Here is a 23,067-nt window from a genome sequence, read left to right on the forward strand (position 1 = left end):
CTGTTTTATTACCCATGGTTTGACAATGGTCCATCCAATAGGTATCGATGCATTAATGTTTTCATCACTTAAATGTTGCAGCTGGTGAAGATGCAGCTCATTTTAATTAGTGTATACCGTTGGGTTGTTTAACCTATTATATATCATACTTTATTGGTTGATTATACTTTGTATTTATAGTCTAAATCTACAAAGAAAAGTTAACTAAAGCTGTCACACAAATTTAGTGAAGAGTATGATATTTTCCTCCAGAGTGAGTAGAGGTATTAAGTAGCTGGAACTAGGACCTAGTGAAGTTAAGTACAAGTGCCTCAAAATTGCACAGTAAATGAGATGTATTTTTATTTTATTTTCATTTTTATTTTTATTTACAGCCCATAAAAACAGTGCTATCTCCAAAATACATTAGTTGGGGTAACCATGAGATTCAAACACTGTAAATAAATGACAAAAGCTTAACATGTTCGGATCATATTTTTTATTGAAAATGTACATCAATGGAATCAAACTAAAGTAAGATATTTAATTATTTGTAGTGTGGGAGAGTTTCTGACTACAAGAGGTGATGACTGATACTAGAAAAATGTATGGCATTTTCTGACACCAAAATGTTACTTTACACTCAGAGTCACGTCCAAAGGTCATAGGTAATAAACAACAGGTCTCCACTTCAATACACAAAATATATCCTTATAAATTATACAAATGCATGAGTATCTTTTTTTTTCTTCATACTCCTAACTGGGATTCAGTCCAACTCCATCTTATACTAATATTTGGCAAAAAGGGAGCTGAAATCATAGGACAGAGCAAATATACATTAATAATATGCACCATTTGAAGAAAACAGTGATGAAGATGAAATAGACTGTAAAGTTATTAGGGGGATAAAATCAAGCAGGTTCAAAGATCACAGCGGTAATGAAATAAAAAGATGCATGCAAAAAAATATATAGAATAGGCTGGTGAATATTAAAGCACAATGTGTAATAAAAGGCCATGACATGTGACCTCCATGGTATTAAACAGTGACATGTAAACATGGGCACCTTAAGATGAAGTGCTAAGTAGAAATATTGCTTTGGCTTTTGCATGATTAGGACTCTAAATTTAATTTTAATGTTGAGAAAAAAACCTGACAGCAGGAGGTTTTTATTATGTGTTGTGCATTAAATGCTTCCGTCCTTTATGAGTGTTTTTTTAATCAGCAAGCCTCAGTGTTTCAGTTTTATCTTAATGTGCGCTTTGTATTAAGAATCCTGTTAAAAAGATGAGTGCATAGTGCAGGTCATTGCAAATTTAGTTTCAAGTAAAGATCAAATAATGATTTCACCTGTGAGTCCTGCAACCCCAACTGATGATGACTCCCTAGTAACTACAGAAGTCTCTTTATTTACATTAAGACATAACAGCAGATTTAAACTGTGCCCGGTTCCCAACCTGCATGCTTTAGAGCTTCACTAGGTGGTCAGAAATACCATGCGAGTCCACATAAGGCCATAATCAATGAAAAGAGATGCAATGGGAAGAATAAAAAAAAGGGGTTGAGACAGCGAGAAAAAACGGGAGGAGGTAAAGGGTGCTTAGTTCTTGCTGAAGCTGCAAACATCCCCTCTTCAGTTGGTCAAGACAGATTAAAAGAAGCTAAAGAGACAAAGAGAGAGAAAGCCAGCAGTTAGAGAGGTGGCAAAGCAGAGACGTTTACAAAAAAGACAAGCCTGAGGTTTAGAGGTGCATCTGGTATCAGGTAGAAAATAGATTTGATGATTATACATATAAAAGTAGCTGGTAACATCCCTGGGATCATTTTCAAACAACACATTAAGCATGAAATCATTAGATTATATTGTGCCCGCTGATGATTTTCAAACAGTGAATTAATTAAAGTGATTGTCTTCTCGTCTGTGGTCCGTTTAGGTGTGAAAAAATGTTAATAACAATCCAACTTTGACAACAAATGAACAAGTGCGCATGTAATATCCACCACGTGGAAAAGGTGTTAGTCACAGCGTACAAAAAAAAAAAACCACATAAATACAAGCGGAGGCAAAAACACAGCAAGAATTAGAAAGCTGAGGTTAGAGCTGCGGTGACAAACGGATACACATTAATCATATTATAGCAGAGCAGGTAATGATTAAGAAACCCTGAAGGACGGGGTCCACAAAGCCTCTGGTCACATTTGAGGTACTCAGTACCCACAAAGGCTGGTCCCTTAGCAAAGCTTGAGGGCTGAGGACCTACTCAGTGCAGAGCCAGGGATTACTGCAAAGGAAAGTGACACCACACAGACCAGTGAGCTGAGGATTAGGAGGAGGGAATGGCTCTTTGACTTGATGTATTTTGACACTTGTGTCATGTGGAATATGTTGTCATGCAGCAGTGTCTGGAATCCAAGACAGTTTTCTCTTTTTAAAGACAATTAAACAACCTTGAACCTTTGGGCAGCGTTAAAACAAGGAATAACTGAGGTCAATAGAAAGCGACATGTACTGGCATCGACATTCCTTCACTGTTCAAGTCAAGCAAACCCACTGTCCCCATTTGGAGTTATTAAACTTTCATCTAATCTCCTGATTTAGAGCAATATTAGTCATACACAATGATTATGGCCACAGTTGTAATATTTGGTGAAAAATTGGCCTTTATTTTCTTTTGAGATAATAATTCTTTTATGTTTAACATTGATACAAAACAACACCGGTCCCTGCAGGACCACGGACATGATGGTGATTGACTTTCAAATGTGCCTTCATAATAAGTAAAATAAAAAAGAAAGTTACAATTGCACTGACAACATTAATACACATATATATATACTTAAAAAACATCACATTTGTGTATAAAAAAAAAGTGCAAATGTGAAAGCTAATACAGGTATGCACATGACACATGACAATGAACGAGGTATGGGAGAAGTGGCAAAGAGATTAGGCTCACAACTACTCATGCATCTGGATAAAGTGAAACAGCATCAGCAGAGGGACAAAAATACTAAACAGATTAAATAAATTCATACTGTTTTGGAAGTCTGGTACATACACGGCAGAGGTGATAACCAGTAGGACCTTTAAAGCTGTATTTCAGATTTTCATTAAAAAATAAAATCTCCTTTTTGATCTTATTTATGGTCTGCATTTTTTCCTGAAATAGTCACTGAATGCATCTATATTCTGTAATAATAGTCTACATTGTTGGTGGCAGGGTCCGCCATTCCTGAGGTGGATTCATTTTGCCCTTAGATGGACAAGGGATTATGGGGAAAAGATGCGTGTTATCCAGTGTTACTGTCATTAAAAATCAACAATATCAGACTCACTGTTTACTGTTCCCTCTCACACAGCCGGATCAGGGTTCTCGTTTATAAAACACTACTAAAATTGTATGTGCAGACAAAAGCGGAAAAAGGCGCCAGAGTTTCCATACAGGTGCACACATCAAGGTGTTTTTTTTTTTATAGATCACAACTTTGCGTGGTAGGTGGCGTACGCCTCTTTCAGGCCTTGTTTTGTGTGTACACAACAGTTATAAATAATACCCCAAATCTGTATTAAATTACTGGTACTTCTTCTTTTCCTACTGCTACACAATAAAAGCATTCAACTGGCGAAACACATGGTGCTTTTATTGTGATGCAGTCACAGGAAATGCAATGTACTCGTCACTACGATTAGCGCTAACAAAGACCGCTGATCAAAAATGTGTATACAAAAGAAGGCCACTGTCATTTATTAGCACCATTTGACAAATTAAGGTAAACTGAGTAACTCGCACCGTGTGTATACTCATCACACTACTAAAAAAAGTGTTTGGCTGACAGTGTGAGTTTCTTTTGTCTTGGCTGTAAACATACACCAGTTGCTCGTCTGTTGTATTTCTGACAAAGCAGCTGCTAAGCAAGGCCCTGACACACCAAGCCGATAGTTGGCCGTCAGTCGTTGTTGGTCCGTCAGTGAGCGTCTTTTGCCCTAGTTTTTGCGGTACGTCCCACACCATTGCCCCTTCATTAGCCCACCTTGGCTTTGTTTTAGCCGATTCAGCATGTTGAACCAGCGTCATAGACAACAGAGTCCGTTGGCGAATGAAATCACTCTGATTGGCAGTTCAGCTCAGTGCACGAGAAGAGAAACGGAAGTGAGGAAAGTAAACAAACAGCTAAAGTCTTTCAACATTGGATTGTGTTGTTAATGTGCTAACTGGCTAACTAGCATTGAGATGGCCTTCCAGTTTCCCTTCCCTTTTTCCCCATCTGCTGGTATAAAGAGTTATTTCCTCTCACGCAAGTGCAGAACGTTCAGGCTCGTCGTCTTTGCGTCATGTTTATGTGGAATATTTTGGCCGAGACACAGGTGATGCAGCAGTCGGCTTTCGTTGCCGCTAGTTCTTTGAAGTTGGCACCTGCGGGTGTTGCTAAAATAAACCAGGACTGAAATCTTAAGGATTATAATTATCCCTACCCCGAGCCCAAGCTCAATGACTAATTACTAACAAGTACGTTGTTGTTAACATTGTCAAGGTAAGTAGATATTTCAGAAACAGCTACTGAATAGAGTTTGTAACACTGAAACAGACAAAGTCGATTGCTGTTCTTTAATCTGAAGATGGGTCAACATTAACTTAATCCAATCCTCAGATGTCTTAATTCTGTTTTCTCTGTAATCTACTGCAAACCACACAAACATCTTCAAGTCCCACCGTCTGATGCGTGTTTCACTTTACCCTCAACACATTTCTGCCCATCACAACAGTAGTCATGTATGTTAATATTCAAAAAAGCTCACTCCGTCATGCAATTAAGCACTGAATACAAAACAAACATGGAATGCATTATTTTGTAAATTCGTATAAAAAGACAAGCCGAATAATTGCTTGTACAAATCATATAACAGACAAGCATCATTCAGCAAAAAAAAAAAAAAAAAAAAGTGATGTCAAACTGATAGCAATGCCCAGCGTCTTCCAGAGAGCAGGGAGGGGCATGTGGAGGGTTGAATTATGGGGGTTGGGTGAAGGTGAAGGTGGGGAAGGGGTACTGTAAAAAGGATGATGGGGTGGAAACTCATTCACAGCAGGATGGCCACAAGGGAGCACTTTTTCTACAGGAATCCTAAGCTGGAAATGAGAGAGAAGGGGCTGTTATTGCTTTCTTTTGAGTTAAAACATCATCACGACACACACTGTTTCACATGGGTGACATCACATTAACATTAGTGACCACATGACATTTAGAGGAGATCGTGCTTTCAAGGCAACTCAAAGAGGTTTGAGTGTACAGAGGTTAGGGTGCAAGTACAGTCGTGTATTTTGTGTCATCAGAAGAAGAAATTTTGTCCCGCCCCTGAGCTTTAAACAATGTGTCTGATTGTACTCATCGAACAGCAGCTTGTTTTCATCTATTTTAACAGTCCTGAGCTGCTTGAGGAGTTTACAGATTGTGAGACAGATGTCTTGGTTCAATTCCACCCTCCCCAGCGGTTGAGTCTCAACAACATCTCCCTCTGTGGATTTGGCTCTTGTATCCACTCAAGAGGGAGGGGTGGGCGGAGGGGGTCGTCATATGGCTGTGAGATCAACAAAACATGTCATCTCTACAAACAGAGACGAGCCCCGAGGCTGGTTGCTGTTCTGGTGTGACCTGTTAGTCTCAGTTCAGCCTTGAATGGCTCTTTGTGCGATCGCAAGGCCGGGTGGGGAAGTAGAGCCACAAAAAAGAGACTGTTGTGGATTTAGGGAGGCAGATGGGGCAGTATATCAAATGGGTGTGTGGGGAGCTAATAAACTGGTTGATTTAGAAGCTGGCGCAAGGACAGTAAACACTGCCAGCTCAAGGATATGATCGACACAGATGTTAGCAATGATATACTGTAGCCCTGTGAATATCTGAATGCCTGTGCCCAATTACCACTATCTAACATAACTTTAAAGAGCAAATTAAATGCATGTTAATTTTGATAATATTCAAACAGCTTTGAAAGGTTCATTGATTTTTGTTAAAGTCTAATGTGGAGATGCAGCCTGTTCTATATTTAGGTGAGGAGCAGGATGTCACATTCAATGAAGGACAAAAATGGAGAGTATCCACAGAACAGATTAAATCTCCAGACAATAGGCAGCGGAGAAACATTTTCGGTTCTTTGATCTACCCTTTTTTAGCAACGATTTATTTATTTATTGTATTTGGCAGTGATCCTTTTTCATGTACATGTCACATATTAAAAGTATAAACCTCATTTATATTTTTTCATAGTTGTATTTTTAGATCGTTGGTGGTGTCTTACCAGAAGAGATGCCCCATGCAGCATGCAGCAAGTGTGGGAGGAGTTAACTGGAAAACATTATGGATGCAACATAGGTGACACATGCACTCACAGGACAGATTCACATCTACACAACAAGCAGAGATCAATCACAGTGTCGTCTGGGAACTGAAGAAAACACCGACAGATACAAACATTAACGTGTGCAAGACCTCTCTAGTCAGTTTTAATCAGTGACCCACAGACAAAAGTTGCACAGCTGCCCCTTTTTGGGAAGAGGAACTTTCCAGGCAGAGCTCATAAAGAGAATAAGTGGCTGTGAAGAAAATAAATTAACAAGGAAGGAAAAAAATAAAGCAACAAGAACCTTCTCAGTGCAAGTGTCTTCTTCCTTTTCTAACAGGCACGGCGTCACATCAGCTTCAACACAAAACCAGGAGTTGATTACCAACATGAAGGGACCAACAATGTCAACAGCACGCTACAACCATATGAGAACACATCTGGCTTCAAACGCTGTCTGAAACATGTTGTGGAGAACAGTCACATACACTAATTATTTAAAGAAACCATTTATATTAACCATGTGAGGAAAAACAAATATGGAAAACTGAGAGTTCATACTGTCGGTTCATTAAAACCAGAGGAGTGGCCACTGTGAGGGACGATTTAGTAGTTTCCATGACGCAACTGTAACAATATGAACTCTGATCCTTAATCATCAGCTCACTTTCAAGTTAATGAGACTGTCCAATGACTGTTAACAGAGTTGAAATATAGTTATTTGCACAAATCTGTTAGATCTATTTAGATGAGGACAGCGACTCATTGTCACCAGTCTCTCCCCCTCTCTGCTCCTCGTAATTCCCCCCTTTGGTCATAAATTATAATTCTGGTCAGCTCTTTGAGCATGGAATTTAGCGTTGAACATAATGTACAGAGGGTACACTAGAGCAGAGAGAAGTCTGAGGCTTAGCCGGAGCCTTTCACTACTCTACGCATTAAATATTAGGCAGATTATTAACAAGTGGTGACAGAGAAACCATTAAGTGCTTGATATTAGTGGGACAGACGAAGATTAAGTTCTGTCTGCAGCACATGTGCACAAAGCAGCGTAAAGGCTCAAGGAATTTGCACTTTTATCAGAATACAGCTACACATTTTAGACTAATGCACAATATAAGGACCCCAAAGGCTTTACAAACAACTTCTCACACATCGGCAATAATATTCATGCACTCATTTGGCAAATTATCTACATCCTGAAATGTCAGTGTAATAATATGTGGCCTTGTTCCTCCCAGCCTCAAAGTATCCAGACTTTTCCAGTCCTTACACAACTGGAGCTCGTCTCCTGCACCTAAGATGTCAGGACAGATGTAAGGAAGGCACAGGAGGAAGAGAACAATACTTACTTTTTCCTCTCTTTGTCCCTCTTGAGTGTGGTGGAGCCCCCTGCCTGCTGGGCTTGGTTCTGCAAGAGCTCTGCAGCAGTCTTTTTCTGTTTGAACATGTTGAGCTCATCGTCCAGGGACTTCTTCTTCTCCTCCAGTTTCTTTTTCTCATCCTGGTGGAGCTTCTTCAGACGGTCGAACTTCTCGTGCAACTATGTGCCAGTGACAGAAAAAAACAACAACAATGCTGTGTATTATTCAAGACAAGAGTGGAAGCTTCCTTGAACAAGTGAAGCACATGATGTTTCAGGATTTCAGGATGGTGTCAGATCAAAGTTTGAGGACAGTACCTCTTTCTCTGCTTCTTTGAGCTCAGCCTCCTTCTCTTTGACTCTTTGGACGAACATTTGCCTCATTTCCTCTTCTTTCTTCTGCAGCTCACCCATGAACTCGTTCCTCTTTGCTTCGTACGTCTCCTGCAGACTAGCACAGGAAAAAGGGAACACAAATTAATTATGAACTGTGCACTGCACAAAACACAAACTCAAACTGGTGCACTCTAACAAAAAATAAAGGGCTTACATGGAAGTAGAAAAATGCAAAGTGAGAGAGCAGAGTAGGAACAAGCAGATGTAGGTGGAGAGCCACATGATCAAAGAAAACCTAGCTGGTCTACTACCTGAAGGGCTTGCTGTCAGGGTCTGTGTCTTTAAAGCCCATCTCCTCGAGTTTGCATCGGCGGTAGAGCTCATAATGACGCGTGTGAGTCTGCTCTCGCAGGTCCTCCATGTTAACTCTGATGAGCATTTCACGCAGTTTGACGAAATCGCAGTGATTCTCATTCTCCACTGTGAGAGACAAACATCATAGTGACATATGAATGTTTTACCCGACACAAGCCAGGATAGGTAGGTTTTTTTTGGACAAAGGCAAAAAAGCCATAGTTTGAGAATCAGAATCAGAATCACAAAAGCTTTATTGTCTGTCGTGACAGAAAATCGTCTTAGACGTTGCTCATACAACAAACAACACAACACAACACACAAACACACAATTCCTAAAAAACCTAGTGAGATAAAATACAAATACAAGAATACAATCCTCCTGCAGCTCTCCACTCTCAGTTTTCCACTCTCAGTCCAACGCCTCTCAAACCAGATGAACAAGAAGATATGTACACATTTTATACAGTAACCTGTCCATCATTCTGATTGTGATGCCGTTATATAGCAGCCTTTCTAAAAGAATTACTGTCCTGTTTTCTTTGCAAACTTGTGGGCATGTAAAGCCCTTTGAGCTGACACTGTGATTCAACGCTCTTGCTAACTATCTTAACATGAACCTGAATTTGCTGCAGCTGTGAGCCTTTGGCTCCAGTTAACAAAAGGCTCAAGTTTTAGCAACATTTTCTCTAGATCTTTGAAACACTTTGCTTATATTGCTTTGCCTATATATGACACTCATTTAGAATCTCTTTTTAATAGGTCCGTCCTCCTTTTTTGTGTTGCTTCTAGAGATGTCAGTGGTTAACTGTTAACAAATTAATAGCAAAGAATATTTTTGACTGGTTACACGTGTTTGTTTGTAGGTTAATTCAGGTAATCTTCAGTTTACTGCACTGCGCACCACCTGGATCTGGTGGGAGACAGCCAGTCACGTAGCTGCGTCAACATGCTGAAACATAGTGCCCACTGCTATGTTTCAGCTGCTAGTAACACCATCCCGACATGACAGAGTTGCTGTGGAAATATTCTGCTCACTCGGTGGTCGCTCCCCACGTTGACCCAATGAGTAAGTGGCTCAAATTCAAGCCACAAAGCAACTTTAGCATCATTGTTAGCTCTGTTAGCACCATTAGCTGTGTCAGCACAACTAGTGGGACTAACATAGTCAACAATGGTAAAAAGGTTTTGCAGCACAAAATGACTAATTACACTAACTACACTAAAAGGAAAGGCCTCTCTTATTTCACATTATTTAGTTATTAAATTAACCGGTTAGTTACTGGTTGATGGGTGTCAGGCTATCAAAAGCAATATTAACCAAAACTGACATCCCTAGTTGCTTTGCAGCGTGTTGCCAATGCAGGGATAGCAACATTTTCTGCAGGATTTACCACCAGTGAATCAGGCTTTCACTATCTGAATGTGCACCTTATCTAACAGCCCTCTCTCTGAAATGACCTGTGATTGGCCAAACTTTCCTGCCATGGGCTAGACTTTTTCCTGTAAAAAGAGCCACAAGGATGTGCTGAAGTCTAGTGTTCTCTCAGACCTCTTGAATCACAATATGCTCAAAGTTTGGACTTCTTTCCCCAATGACACAAGAAAGCCTACCCCAACTTTACGGTTTATGTTAACTAACAGCAATAGTCTCATGTATTAAACAAGGAGAGTATTTCAAAGACCCAGTGCTACCAACAGTACCTGTACACGAAGAACAGAAAAGAGCAGTGTTCATGTCCTGTGGTTCCTCTATTGATTTTGTTATTGGGCAGAGCACCACACTCACCACACTCCCACAGACCATGTGGCATCATGTGAGTATGCACGCACACTGCCGGCCTTTGATAAACAATGTCAGATAAAGCCCCTGGCCAGAAATATAATACAGTCAGTGCAGCCTGTAAGCGTTAGGACAGTGATATGTTTTTCATTGTTTTGGCTGTAACTCAACACATTGAATTTTAGATGAAACAATGGCTTTGAGGTTAAAGTGCTGACGGGGCTGTTTGACTGTGTTCACATCCATATTGGGTAAACAGTGTAGAAACCGTAGCCTGATTCACCCTCCAGTGTTGTGTATAAAAAGGGCTTTGATTTCTACACGGATCATTGGATGTGGATGTAAACACAGCTAAAGCAAATGACAGTCAACCTTGTGGGCAACAATACATTTTAAATCCAATTTGCTGGAACACAGTACTAGAGATTGATTAGTCAGTCTGCATAACATGAAACTGCAACTATTCTGATAACTGTTAAAATGTTTTAGAATAGTATCAAATCGCTAAAGAGCCGATCAGTGAAACATGAGCTTTGCCACACATTTCAGTTTAACTATCAATCTACTTGTGATGTATTTGCAACACATTGCAAAGACTCAATTATGGATTGATCAAATCAATTAAAACACTGTTAGTGACATAAAAATCTGTAGGCACCAAGAGCTGCTGCAGCTCTAACACAGTGTGATGGCAGAGAGGGTGCCGCTGCTAAATGAGGTTATATAACAGGTTATCAACGAGTTTGCAGCAGCTGTCGGAGCTTAGGAGGACTATGATGGGGGAGGGAGTAGCTGCGGCAGCTCTGACGAGAGGGAGCACACTCTCATTTCCTGTGTAGGATGTGACCTAGGCTTACCCTGAACCGTTCCCCAGGGGTACTGCCGGGCCTTCACCATCTTGTTCCCAATCTTTACTTCCTCTGTGCTCCCCACCACAGCAAAAGGCAAATGGCTCTGTGGAGCAGAGGGGAAAGCCGCATTGGTATACTGTGAAACATGCCTGAGAGCTGTGCTGATTCAACTCAATTCTCATCAGAAACCACTGATAAATTTGTACATACATGCTGCAGCTCTGCTAACATGTCATTACTCACAAATCAGAGAGAATTACTGCAACTATCTCATTCACAAATGCTAAGTATACGTTTCTAAACAGTGTCAACATGACTGAGAAAAGAGAGGAAAATGTGCTGTGTTCATTACGTGACCTGACCATTAAGGGCCAATTTTCACAGACACCAAGAAGCAGCTCTGACAGGAAGATGTATGACATTTTCATCAGAACAGAGTCGTGGTCAGACTGTACAACAATAGCCCAGAGGCAACGGTCTAACACAGTCATTTAGGGTGAGTTCAGGCATTTCCACAGATCAGACCTCATAAACAGCTGAGTGAGCCGCTTGGCTCATCTGTCAGTGAGCACAGGCCCTTTCCCACACTGCCGGCTTCCTGCAGAGTGAGCTGGCTGAATGTGCTCCCCTGAACACACTCCTCCCTGCATGGGGCGGCATCCTGACTGTCTCAGCAGACACAGACTATGCCTGTCCTGATTCTACATCACATCTTCCGGTAACACATAACAGAATTTGTGTTAAAACTTACAAGAAATGTGTTGCGTATTACAATGTGCTTCCTTGAGATAAAATTGAAGTTTAAGTCTGACAAACATGACCTTACACGACATCTCTAATGTGAACTAAATAACATATTCTGTGTAAAAGCATGTGATGCAGCAGGGTTTCTACAGCTTAAAGCAAGATAGATTTAAGATTTTCTTAACGCAAAGTGGTATGAAATATAAGACCAATTTTACAATACCAGAAACTGAAGAAAAAAAACATATGAACTGACATCAAATACTTTGGGTTAGCGGAAATTTTGCCAAAAGAAGGGGGTAGAACAGAACTGGGAAATACCTGGTGTTTGTTGGCAAGTGTTCCTGGCGATTTTGTATTTCTCACTCTGCATGTGGGATTCCACTGCCTTGACTCCCATCATGCCAAGTTTGAAAACCATTTTGCACCAAATACAGGGCCTTGTATGTGTTGTCTTGTACCAATAAAATCCTACATCTCACATCTTGGCATTTAAGACGTTTGAAAGATTGGTTTAAAACATTTTAATACCAATGAAGGCCTTATTTTTAGCTTCATGACTTCAATGTTATTTAAGACTTTTTACTGATCTGCGGGAACCCTGTGTAAATAAAAAAAGTAGTTGTGATGCTCACGTTCATGGTGGAGTTTATCTCTGCCACTGACTCGTCATCAGTGGGGAACTGGTAGATCTGGACTCCGTTGCTGACCAGCTCACTGGTGATTTTGATTTTGAACTTGGCCAGCTCACTCTTGGAGATGGCGTCCGACTTGGCAACGATTGGGATAATGTTGACCTGCAGATGAGAAATGAGAGGTTTAATGTAGGCTAAAAAAACAATGACAAGGTGCACACCATGCTTTCAGATATGCTGCTAAAACTGAATCTGTTTAAAAGCTTCCTGACAACATTTACGTAGTTTAAATTTGGAAATGAGTTGATCAAAATGTTAAAGACATTACAAGCCAATAAGTAGTAGCTCCAACTGAACAACATTCAGGTTTAGTAGCTGAATAAAATCTACCTTTACCTTATTCTGTTATGTCCCTTCCAATCACAGGTTGCCTAGGATTGTAAATTTTTAAGCAGTTTCATTAAGGACTGAGTACTGAGTACTGAGTAACTCATGCTCTCCTAATCATTTCAACACGTCACTGTACCTCTCTCTAGCCCCAGGCCTTTGTGTATCGCAAACAATTACACATTCCTAAGCTCAGAGATAAAAATAGTAAAAGCTGCAAAGGGAGCAGCGGGCCTCCATCTTCTGCTCCACATCACTCTCCAAACATGGTGTTAATAGTCTGACTCAAATGATTTCAGTAGCACTTAAGCTATTCGTGTTATCCAAACAAGGGAAGAACAGGCAGGGTCATTCTTATACATGCACTCACAACTGGCTGGTGAAAAATGTGACTTCCACTCCCACTCCCACACAACTATTTTCTACAAACCCTGTCGCCTACACGATCCCAAATTATTTGCTCTCCAAATGGGGGCCCCTTTAACTAACGGCAGGGCACCCTCAGGGTCATGTGAACGAGTAATACTTTACTGTCTGGTGAGGGCTTAACGTCTTGCTCATGGACACTTCAGCAGAGTATTGTTTGAACACCCCCCCAGGTGAATGTGTAAACAGAGAGGAGGCTCTGCTCTGCATCACGTTGGTGTGAGCGTTTGCCAGAGGGTACAGCTGCTCTGGCAAACACTGAGCCGACTCTTTGTACAAAAGCCAGGAGGTCCATGCAAATCAGCTACTGTGGAAAGGCCCTCACATAAAAAAAACGAGGCTGGAGTCACTGAGCTGACTGCATTTCACAGCTGACCTACACCGACGCAGTAACAAGACCAGAGCCAATCTGCATGCAGGCAGATGGCCTAGAAAAGGTTTATGGCCCGTGACTACAGCAGATAGATCAGATGCTGCAAACAACAATGCAGTGCCAAAGGATTTACCTACAGTATGTCTGTGACGTGCTACAGTAAGTCTAGTCATGTTCGTAAGCATCATATCAGTTATCCTGTCTTTGCAACACTAAAAAACAATACAAACACGATGGCTATTAGATTTGTGAATCTTGCAGGATTGCTAATGACGATTGTTGTATGATGTTTTTATATTAAAGCCCTCCATCCAATGAAAATCAAGTTTTCAACACCACATGGACATGTTAACAGGTCCATATGGTGTTTGTTATATGTTACAAGACATATCATGAGCGAAATAAGCAGTCAACGCCATGGCTCAGCATTTCCACCTCTGAGCTGTAGTGTACCAATGACAGTCATCATGACCTGTCAACTTTCTGGGTGGAGCGTCCAATATCATTAGCAAAATGCTATGATGAAACAAGGAGGAAGCCAGGTGTAGCTAGGAATCAGTATTTTTAGGGCTGTATCCAGCTCAGAATTTTGTCAGTCGAATCAGATTTGGCTGTTCAATACGAATATTCATCTATTTGTTTCATTGTTTCCATACAAAGTTTGAAAGTTTGAGGAAGGTTTGGCAGGACGTTCAGGGTGACAGCAACGTAGCCCTCCAAGCTAATACGTGCTAACTATGCTAACAACAGATTGGAAATGTGAAACAACATTTCACTGTATAATAAACAAAAACTAGAGACTGTATCATATCAAGTTGCTGTGAGCTGTAAAGTCACCACTTCTAAGCAGAGGGCAGAACAAAACATTATCTCAGAGCCTAACAGTGCAAAGCCTGTCTTCCTCCAGGCAGCCAGAGAGCAGTGTGAAAGCAAGGAGCACTCACTCTGCGGCTAAATCTGAGGACCCAAACTTACCCCAGAAGTACACTGTATTACATTGACTGACAGAAAAGAAACCTGCTCAACCTGAAGAGCCTCAGTCGACCGAGGGGGTTTCTGACTGATGAGTCAAATCTTTGACTTTTAGATCGTAGCCCTAAGTATTTTTCAAGTTAATTTCAATTTGTCAGAGCTGGTGGAGCAAAGTTTATCTAGCATTGGCAACACATTATCAGCCATTTGATAACGTAGTCAAGTTGTAAGCCCATGCTATGTATTACCGTTACATTTCCAATGTGATAGAGAGTGATGAGCAGGTATACTCGAGCTGCAATGGCTGAAATACTAAATGTGACCAAGTTGTAGAGTTCCATCTAAGCCATTTTAAGGTACGAAGGGTTTTTTTTCGTAGGAAAAACTTCCATATGTGTAATTGTGATGAACAGAGACGAGTGTTTAGGGGTTTAATCAATGCCAGGAGAGGAACTTTAACAGAGCCCTAATTAAGCCTAACACTCACTGGAATTGATCCGGAACTGATGGAAAACACTCAGAGCTGAAAGTGGGTCACTGAATGAACAAATGATCCCCAGCTTACAAACAAACAACTAGGGCTGCCACGATTAGTCGACTAATCGATGACTAATCGACTATTAAAATAATCGATGACTATTTTAGTAGTTGACTAATCGGTTTGAGTCATGTTTCATAGAAAAGTACCATAAAAGTACCCCAAAATACTCTTACTGCAGCTTCTTACGGTCAAATATTGGCAGCTTTACACACTCTCCCATGACGGTGAAGTAAAACCCTTTGGCGTGACTAAGAAACAAGACATTAGATGATGTAATTTTGGGGTTTGTGAGAGACAGACCGACATTTTTCAACATTTTAACACATTTTTCGATGAAATGATTAGTCGACTAATCGAAGAAATAATCGACAGATTAGTCGACAATAAAAATAATCCTTAGTGGCAGCCCTACACACAACAAAAGAAATTCTACTGGAAACTCTGAGACAAACAAATGGCTTCTGGCTGATGAAGTGAAGTAAAGCTCACCTTGCTATCGAGTTTCTTCATGGTCACCAAGTCCAGGGACTTGAGCGAGTGTCCTGTTGGAGCTATAAAGTAAAGGCATGCGTGGATGCGGGTGTCGTGGTAGCTGTGTAGCGTGCGCTTGATTTTCAGCTCCTCTTGTAGATATGCTTCAAACTGGGCATCGATGAACTCCACGATTGACTTGTAGCTGTCAGAAAACGGAGAAACAAGGAGGTGATTTAAGCATCTTAGCACCTGTCCTGTTCAGAAATTATGTCACACCATTACAGCATATAAAAAGGTGAACTCTGGCTGGATGTAGACACAATTTGGAAAACAAAGACAAAGTATGTTGTGGGGCCCTTATCCTCATAATCCATTGTGAAGTTTAAATTGCTTAATGAAGCATTCAGGTCACCCTCATCAACTCCTGAAGCTGAGAAATATTATGTACCAATTATGTGTTTTTACAAGGTATTAGTATTCAGCTGGTCATCACCAGTAAAAACATCACTTAAACTAAACCAGTGAAAGAGTCACTGCATATATACTTCATTCATTTGAGAGCAACTTCCTGGTAAACTTAACAAGCTGATGCAATCCATCATCAGTTTCGGTCTCTGTGAGGATAGACCACCTCATGTGAGGAGAAGGTGACGTCTCAGTCTGGCCTTAAGATCCCACCTTCAAGGGTTGCATCCATTTGAGAGGGTTTAATTTCCAAATGTTTAGTATTTTATTTGAAGTACAGATGAAACAACATTTTGAGAGTATCTAACTTCAGCACTGTGATGCATTTCCAAGTAAAACAGGATAGACGGGCAGGATATAACGTTGGGAGGACCCTGATTAGATTGTTGAAAAGTGGGCGTTTCATAACCGTGAAGGGCTGACGGTGTGATGCTGAATGGACAGCACGTCCACTGTATGCTCCATTAACGTGAGCTGCTGAAGCAGCGCGTAATCTGAAGCTGTCACATTTATCACTTTCCTTAAAAGTGAATACATTCTAGCCTGAGGTGCAGTAACCACAGTATTTTGGGGAAACGAAGACACCAGTGTAGCATGTTGTTGCTAGCTAGCTAACTTGATCTTTGCTCTGTGAGGCTAAAAGTTGCAGATTGATTGATGGGTGGATGTCATGATATAATTGGTTCAAATTGGCTGGCATTAGAATATGTAAACATGTGCCATATTTTATTTTACAAGAGAAAACATGATCAGATTTTGTTATAAGAAAACAAAGAAATTCATCTTTGTAATTTTTCCCATATATTGTTAAATAGGTGTATAATATGGGTGGAGATGTGATCTAAGAGGGTTGAAAAGGCATTTTTCATTTCATCTTGACTTAATTGAATGATTAGAATAACAAATAGATTTTTTAAATTGTTATTAATTTTCAACCAACAGACTAATACAAAGATTATTTCAGCATTGCATGCAAACATGAAAAGGACACATACTACAGAAAGACATTTCAACCTGATGTGCACTGAGCTTCACCAATGAAAAAGAAGGGGGGAAAAAAGCATCTACATCTGATTTCTGTTTGTAAAACTCGATACTATGAACGTTCTCAGAAAACCCCAGATGGAGACTTGATTCCAAATCCTGCGGGTACGGTTTCATTCAGTCCTGATCCTGAATGAAACCCAAGCTCCCAAAAGGCTCAGAGCTCTGACAGAGTCATTGTTCGTCAGAAATGTTGTGTGCACAATCAAGTGTGGATTTCTGGTGTTGCTCACAAAGACAGAGCCTGCCAGCAAAAATAGAACTGTATGAAAGAAACCAGTTTTCTGATATCAGACCTTTCTGTCTGTTAAAGAAATGGCAGTTATCCAGACTTGTTTACCTGTCCTCTTTATTGATCTGGTCTCCAAAGCCCACGGTGTTGACGACAGTGAGTTTGAGGCGCACGTTACTCTCCTGGAGCTCGTAGGTGTTGGACTTGAGCGTGACTCCTGGCTGGTTGTGCTGAGTGGGCTCACCTTCAAACTTGGTGTTGAACAACGTGTCCATGAGGGTGGACTTCCCCAGACCCGTCTCGCCTAGACGACACAGAGACAATACATCATGTTAATGGGATCCTATAAAACCTTGATCTTGTGCTCAGTCAGCTATTGCCTTGTTGATTATGTAATTTAAATCAATGGCGTGTTTTCAGTCACACTGAATTGTCCTCTTCACCTCCACTTACGTAGTAATGTCTATCACTTCACACTGCAGATTTTCCTTGAGTGTCCCATTTTAGTTTTTAGCGTCTGACACATTTTCGCTGAGCTCATCAGCCATTTTTATTCACCGCCTATTTAATGGAACTAAAAAATAAAGCCTTAAAAGGAAGGTGTCGAATTAAAGTGAGAGTAGATTAAATATGACATTTTGAAGATGCTCTGGACAAAATATATCATTTTCAAGTGCTTACAGTCACAAAAGCAGCAGAAGAAGCTGCTCATTTGCTGATGTCTTCTGACATCCATTTGCTGTTGGAGGCTGTCAGATGACTCAGATACAGAGCACGCTCTGTAAGAACTTCTATTTTTATTCATCACAGCCTGACCTACAGTCTCAGCACCATAGCCCATTTTTATAGGATATCTCACAATGTTCCATATTTCTAATCTTTCCCTCAAAATCCACAGTAACATACACATCAATGGTCTTTCTGCCTGTTTCTAAGCTCTGTTTAAGTCACTATAGAGAAGTCTCTCATGCTGAAGGCAATTTGGCATCTTGTTTAAAGAAATGAAGGGACAAACTGTAGAAGGGTCGAATCAAACCTCCTGAAATCGTAAATAACATAATAAAAACCCTGTGCAGAAATATCAGTTGTCTTTAACCCCAATGGAAACAATCATCTCCACATTTCTGATTCCCTCTTCGGAATTTTAGACCACAACCAAATTATGAAAAACAAAGATCACATGTCTTTGCCTCGAGCAATGCTTGTGCGACTGTGAAATGCTGCACTCATGAGTCACACAACAGCATTTACAGTTTGCAACAAAAGCTGTTGTCAGCCCTCTGCTAGGACCAATATAAATTAACAATGACAATGGTTTTATTTAAATTATGACAAACAAATTGTTTTTGGCCTTTTCCCACTTTTCAATCCGACACTTATCTAAAACCGACTCATGCCAAATTACACCACTAAAAAATGGTCACAAGGGATTTCCGCTGATGAAAACGCTTTAAACAAACAGACACAGACTGTAGTATTCTAGATCTCTAAATAGCATCATATGACAAACAGATAGCACACAGAGTCTTAGAAAAATAGAAACGTTTGACATTTGCCGCTGCTCTGTGACCAGTAACTGAAGCTTTATCATCACAAATTCAATCAACAAAAATATCAGTGTAGAATTCAGAGATTGAAAGTGTTTACATATTGGTGTGCACCACATTTGTGCGTCTGTATGCTGTGTCTCCTTTCCTCTGTGTTCTAAAATTAGAAGATGTGATGGGTAAAATCAAACAAAAGGCAGGGGAAGAAAAGATGGCCAACAAATTGGTTACACATTTCCATTGCTGCTTGGGGATTTCATGTGCTAAAACTACATGATTCCAGAAAGCAAAAATTGCTTGTGTGCAGCAGGCAGAGATGAAATGTTGCCAAAAATTGAAACATCTTAAGTCCTAGCCAGCACTCACTGGTGCAAATGGAAAGGAAAAATATTAGAAGCACCTCTCACACTTTAACAGCACCACAAAGAACAGCCATTAAAATGACCATAAAGTTGAATTGACGCCTCTCTATTACAGCTTAAATGCAAACTGAACTTCATCCCCTCCATAAAGCTCTGGTTTATTGCAGGACTGTTGTATTAGATTTCATTAGTTGTAGCTGGGTGCATCTAATAAACTGGCAACTGAGTGTACCTGAGTGAATAATCCTGGCACTCAATGAAGCTGAAGTGACTTGTTTTGTCGATAAAACAGATGTACAGTCTGACAAATCTTTCAAAAGGCTTGTATTCTGTTAACCACAATGCAAATGAATAATGTCATACTGAAACTGCATAACTACCTGCAGACATTTCTAAACTTCCTCTCTGGACCCAGAGCATCTTACTCATCATGTTAACCACTGCTGACTGGTCCAAAGCAGTCTAAGCATATCAAGTACTGAGCAATGTGCTTTGCATCTTGTGGAAAAGCCAGACGTTCATTGAAGCAAATAAGTCGTCTTTTAGCCTCAGGAGAGAGAGAGAGGGTAAAAGCATTTTCACGCATGACGTACTCACCAACACAGAGGATGTTAAAGCAGAATCCGTGGTTGACAGACTTGTTGACCAGCTGGTCAGGCATACTGTCAAAGCCGACATGGCCTGCCAGAGGGACAGCACGAGCACCTTCACCCTAAAAACAAACATCAGGCAAATACAAATCAACTACCGACCATCTTATGCATTGATATGCCTTGTTAAGACACTATGCTCTCACGTCTGTAAACATGTACACTTCTCTGTCATCTGCAGTACATTTTGATCATGGTTTCCTGTTGAAAACTAACATTATATTACCAAATAACACTGAAATTACCAAACTTTCCAGCATCTTCGATTACGTTCGTCTTTGAGACTGACTTCAGGTGCAATGTTGCTCACTTCCTGTTTCCTGAGCTGTGACTTTCTTCCCACCGACGAGACAGTTACAAACCACAATGTACATATATGGAAAGGTGTCGCTGTTGTTGTCAAGATAGCTGCAAAAACAGCAAAGAACGCTGACAATATATAAAAGCTGACTGTTTTAAGGGCCAAAGAGTCCATTTAACATAGCCCACTGTGCATGACTGTGGTGTCACTCTGACTTGAACCCTTAAACTCACTATTTTTGGCTGGCTGCACTTCCCTTCACTCTACTTTTACACTGTTTGTACACAGGCTATCTCTGGACCAGAGACACAAAACACCAAAGTGTAAAAGCACAGTTGTTACATGTGTGTGGGGGCGTGTGGCTGCTGGTGAGTATCTCCATCTCTGCGAATCTCATTTCTGCAGCCCACGTCTACATTAAGAGGTGCAGGAAAGCAAAGAATTTAGATTATATGGCAAAGCAAGAGCGCTCAACCAGCTAAACCTCAGCCAACCGGCCATTATGTGGCTTAACATAACACAGCGTTGCTTTCCAATGTGGCTTTGAGAGGAAAACATTCCGTTTGAGGGTCAATTTAAAATAACTGGTCAAGCTGACGGTGCCGGACAGTTGTGGATTATTTGGATAGTTGAAATGGGGTTTAAACAGCTGAAAGGAGTATTTGGAAAACTGGGGGTAATGTGACTGGACAAACAGCCTTTCCTCTTCAGCTGCAAGTGCAACATTCCTGGAACCATTCCTGCTTTTCAAGACAGTCACAGCCAAGTTACACACAGCGGGTTTTCATTCATTGAGCCGCAAAGGGATATCAAGCTGCAAAACCTGGCTATTCTGAGCACTCCTTCTGGGTGTAGTGGCTTCCTTTTTCCCCCCAGACAAAAATACAGGCAAACTTTACACACACTTCTCAAACTGCTGAGCCTAAATGCCGGTAGCTAGTGGGATTCTGTTTGTCCATATTTTCTTTGACCATCAGACAACGCCCGACTCAAAGTTAACGGGACTTAGATGAAACAACATAACGGAAATGAGCACCGTAGCTGTGCTGAAATGGGGGCGTACAGAATGAATGGCCTACCGATGGCTCTATAATAGGTTATAGCTTTACCGTGAGCTAATACAGTCTACTACATAGTGTTTAAAACGTTTCACCACACGTAAAAGAACCATCTCGTTTGATATGTAACGTCAGTTTTAGCTAGCGATATCAGCACAGGAAATCTGCAGCCGTTAGCTCACGAAAATGAAAATACTAGAATGAAGATATTTAAGGGAAAGCTACGATTTATCAGCCTCGGGCCTCACTTTAAAAGATTTTAAAAATGCTTAATCCTATTCCTAATCGCAAACCGTCACTAGAAGCCGTTTCTTTAGCGACGTTACATTGAATTGAGGATGGGATATAACCACGAAAAGCGGATGCTAGCCAACCTAAATCTACCCCAAAATACAGCCTCTTACGTAAAGCTTAAAATACATACATGCCGTTATCGAGGACAGAAAATAAATTTCAAGAGGTACGTATTTGCAGTGACGATGGCATCCTGAGTAAAATAGGCTACTCACCGCTTGCCTTGCTATCTCGGTTGACGCCATGGTAGTAGCTGTTAGCCGGAGGACGAAACCTCTGCTGCTCTCTCTGGTTAGCAAAGGAAGCTGCACCGTTCCAGTTACGCCGAAAGATGGCCTAGTAGGAATGTACCACTGTTCAACAGGCTAATTTACGATTGTATAACACGGCGATAACTCTGTGTGTGTGTTTAGTTTAAGGCAATTATAAAAGCCACATACACTCCAATTCGTGTTTGGGAAAAAAACTTCCGAATTTTTATGATTAAAAGATGAGCTCTACCCACTGAGCTCCCCCACGGGATGCGTTCATGGTGTCGTCCAGTGTGAAGTGAGCCGCAGTCAATGAAGGTTACAAACGGAGATTATTGGAAATTGATAAGAGTATAACTTTACCTCACACACGGTTTCTATTTGGAATAAAAGAAGTATTTTAATTTAAAAAAAATCATTTTATCACAAGGAATGGATGGAGAGGGGTGTCTGGTCCATTATTCATTTATTAGATAATCATGGCAGCATTTTAACATATATAGTGTTGTGAGAAAATACAATCTTGGTTGTACTGACAGGCAATGTAACACAGTAATTAAGGCAATTCCACAAGCTAATTAGAGGCATGCTGTTTTATTCTGCGGTTATTCCACAAAATCCTTCATAAGTAATAGATGGATGTAATTTTCTTTTAGATAAAAAAAACCCAATAATAAATTATCAAGTAATGTTCTCACTTTAGTTTGTTTCCCATTACGATTAAAAACATGTGTTCCAAAAATACAGCAGTAATCTGACAGTTAAAATAAGACCCAGATACCTCTCTTTACCAATTCAACCCAAGGCTAAAGAAGTTCAGCTTAAAATGATGAATGAGATTTACATATATAATGACTTCTTACACCAAAGGTTTCATTTAGATTTGAATATTTTTGAATATATTTTCTGCAACACAGACATTAAAACCTCAGAACATCTTTTTTTCTCTTGTTATGTCACTAAGTAATTTTGGGACATTTTTCCAATAGTTGTTGACTTATAACGATCAAAATTATGATAGTAAATTATGAAAATATAAAGGTTGGTGTAAAACTAACCCAATATCTCCCGCATTTCTAAATGAGATAACTTTACTAAAACAAATAAGTAAAATGTTGTAAAATTGGGAAGGCCCTATGTCTTTATGTATATCTGTGTACTGTAATTGCTAAATACGGAAGAGGAGTAGGGCCACTGTGGGGGTAAAAAACTGAGTTCTGACTTTTTTCTCAGAATTCTGAGAAAAAAGTCACAACTCAGTTTTTTTTTTTTTCCAGTGGCCCTACTGCTCTTCCGTAACTAAA

The 23,067-nt window shown here is 40.4% G+C and overlaps 1 protein-coding gene across 6 annotated transcripts; it reads right to left on the bottom strand.

Annotated features, from left to right (window-relative positions):
* Window positions 1–463: 463 nt before the first annotated feature.
* Window positions 464–21,874, bottom strand: septin6 (septin 6). Of its 6 annotated transcripts, none has more exons than XM_049586115.1 (11): window positions 21,728–21,874; window positions 19,807–19,921; window positions 17,409–17,604; window positions 15,575–15,761; window positions 12,387–12,548; window positions 11,014–11,110; window positions 8,331–8,499; window positions 8,002–8,134; window positions 7,673–7,863; window positions 6,279–6,325; window positions 3,356–5,112 (listed from the first exon to the last, which is right to left on the bottom strand). In XM_049586115.1, the coding sequence occupies exons 1-10, from the start codon at window positions 21,755–21,757 to the stop codon at window positions 6,322–6,324; spliced, it is 1,284 nt and encodes a 427-aa protein (XP_049442072.1). In that variant the 5' UTR covers window positions 21,758–21,874; the 3' UTR covers window positions 3,356–5,112; window positions 6,279–6,321. The 6 variants fall into 6 exon arrangements, with proteins under 6 accessions (XP_049442070.1, XP_049442068.1, XP_049442071.1 ...); XM_049586116.1 differs by lacking the exon at window positions 6,279–6,325 and adding an exon at window positions 6,625–6,677; XM_049586113.1 differs by lacking the exons at window positions 3,356–5,112; window positions 6,279–6,325 and adding an exon at window positions 464–1,644.
* Window positions 21,875–23,067: the final 1,193 nt, after the last annotated feature.

The sequence above is a fragment of the Epinephelus fuscoguttatus genome, linkage group LG9, assembly GCF_011397635.1.
Source record: "Epinephelus fuscoguttatus linkage group LG9, E.fuscoguttatus.final_Chr_v1".
NCBI classification, from domain to species: Eukaryota; Metazoa; Chordata; class Actinopteri; order Perciformes; family Serranidae; genus Epinephelus; species Epinephelus fuscoguttatus.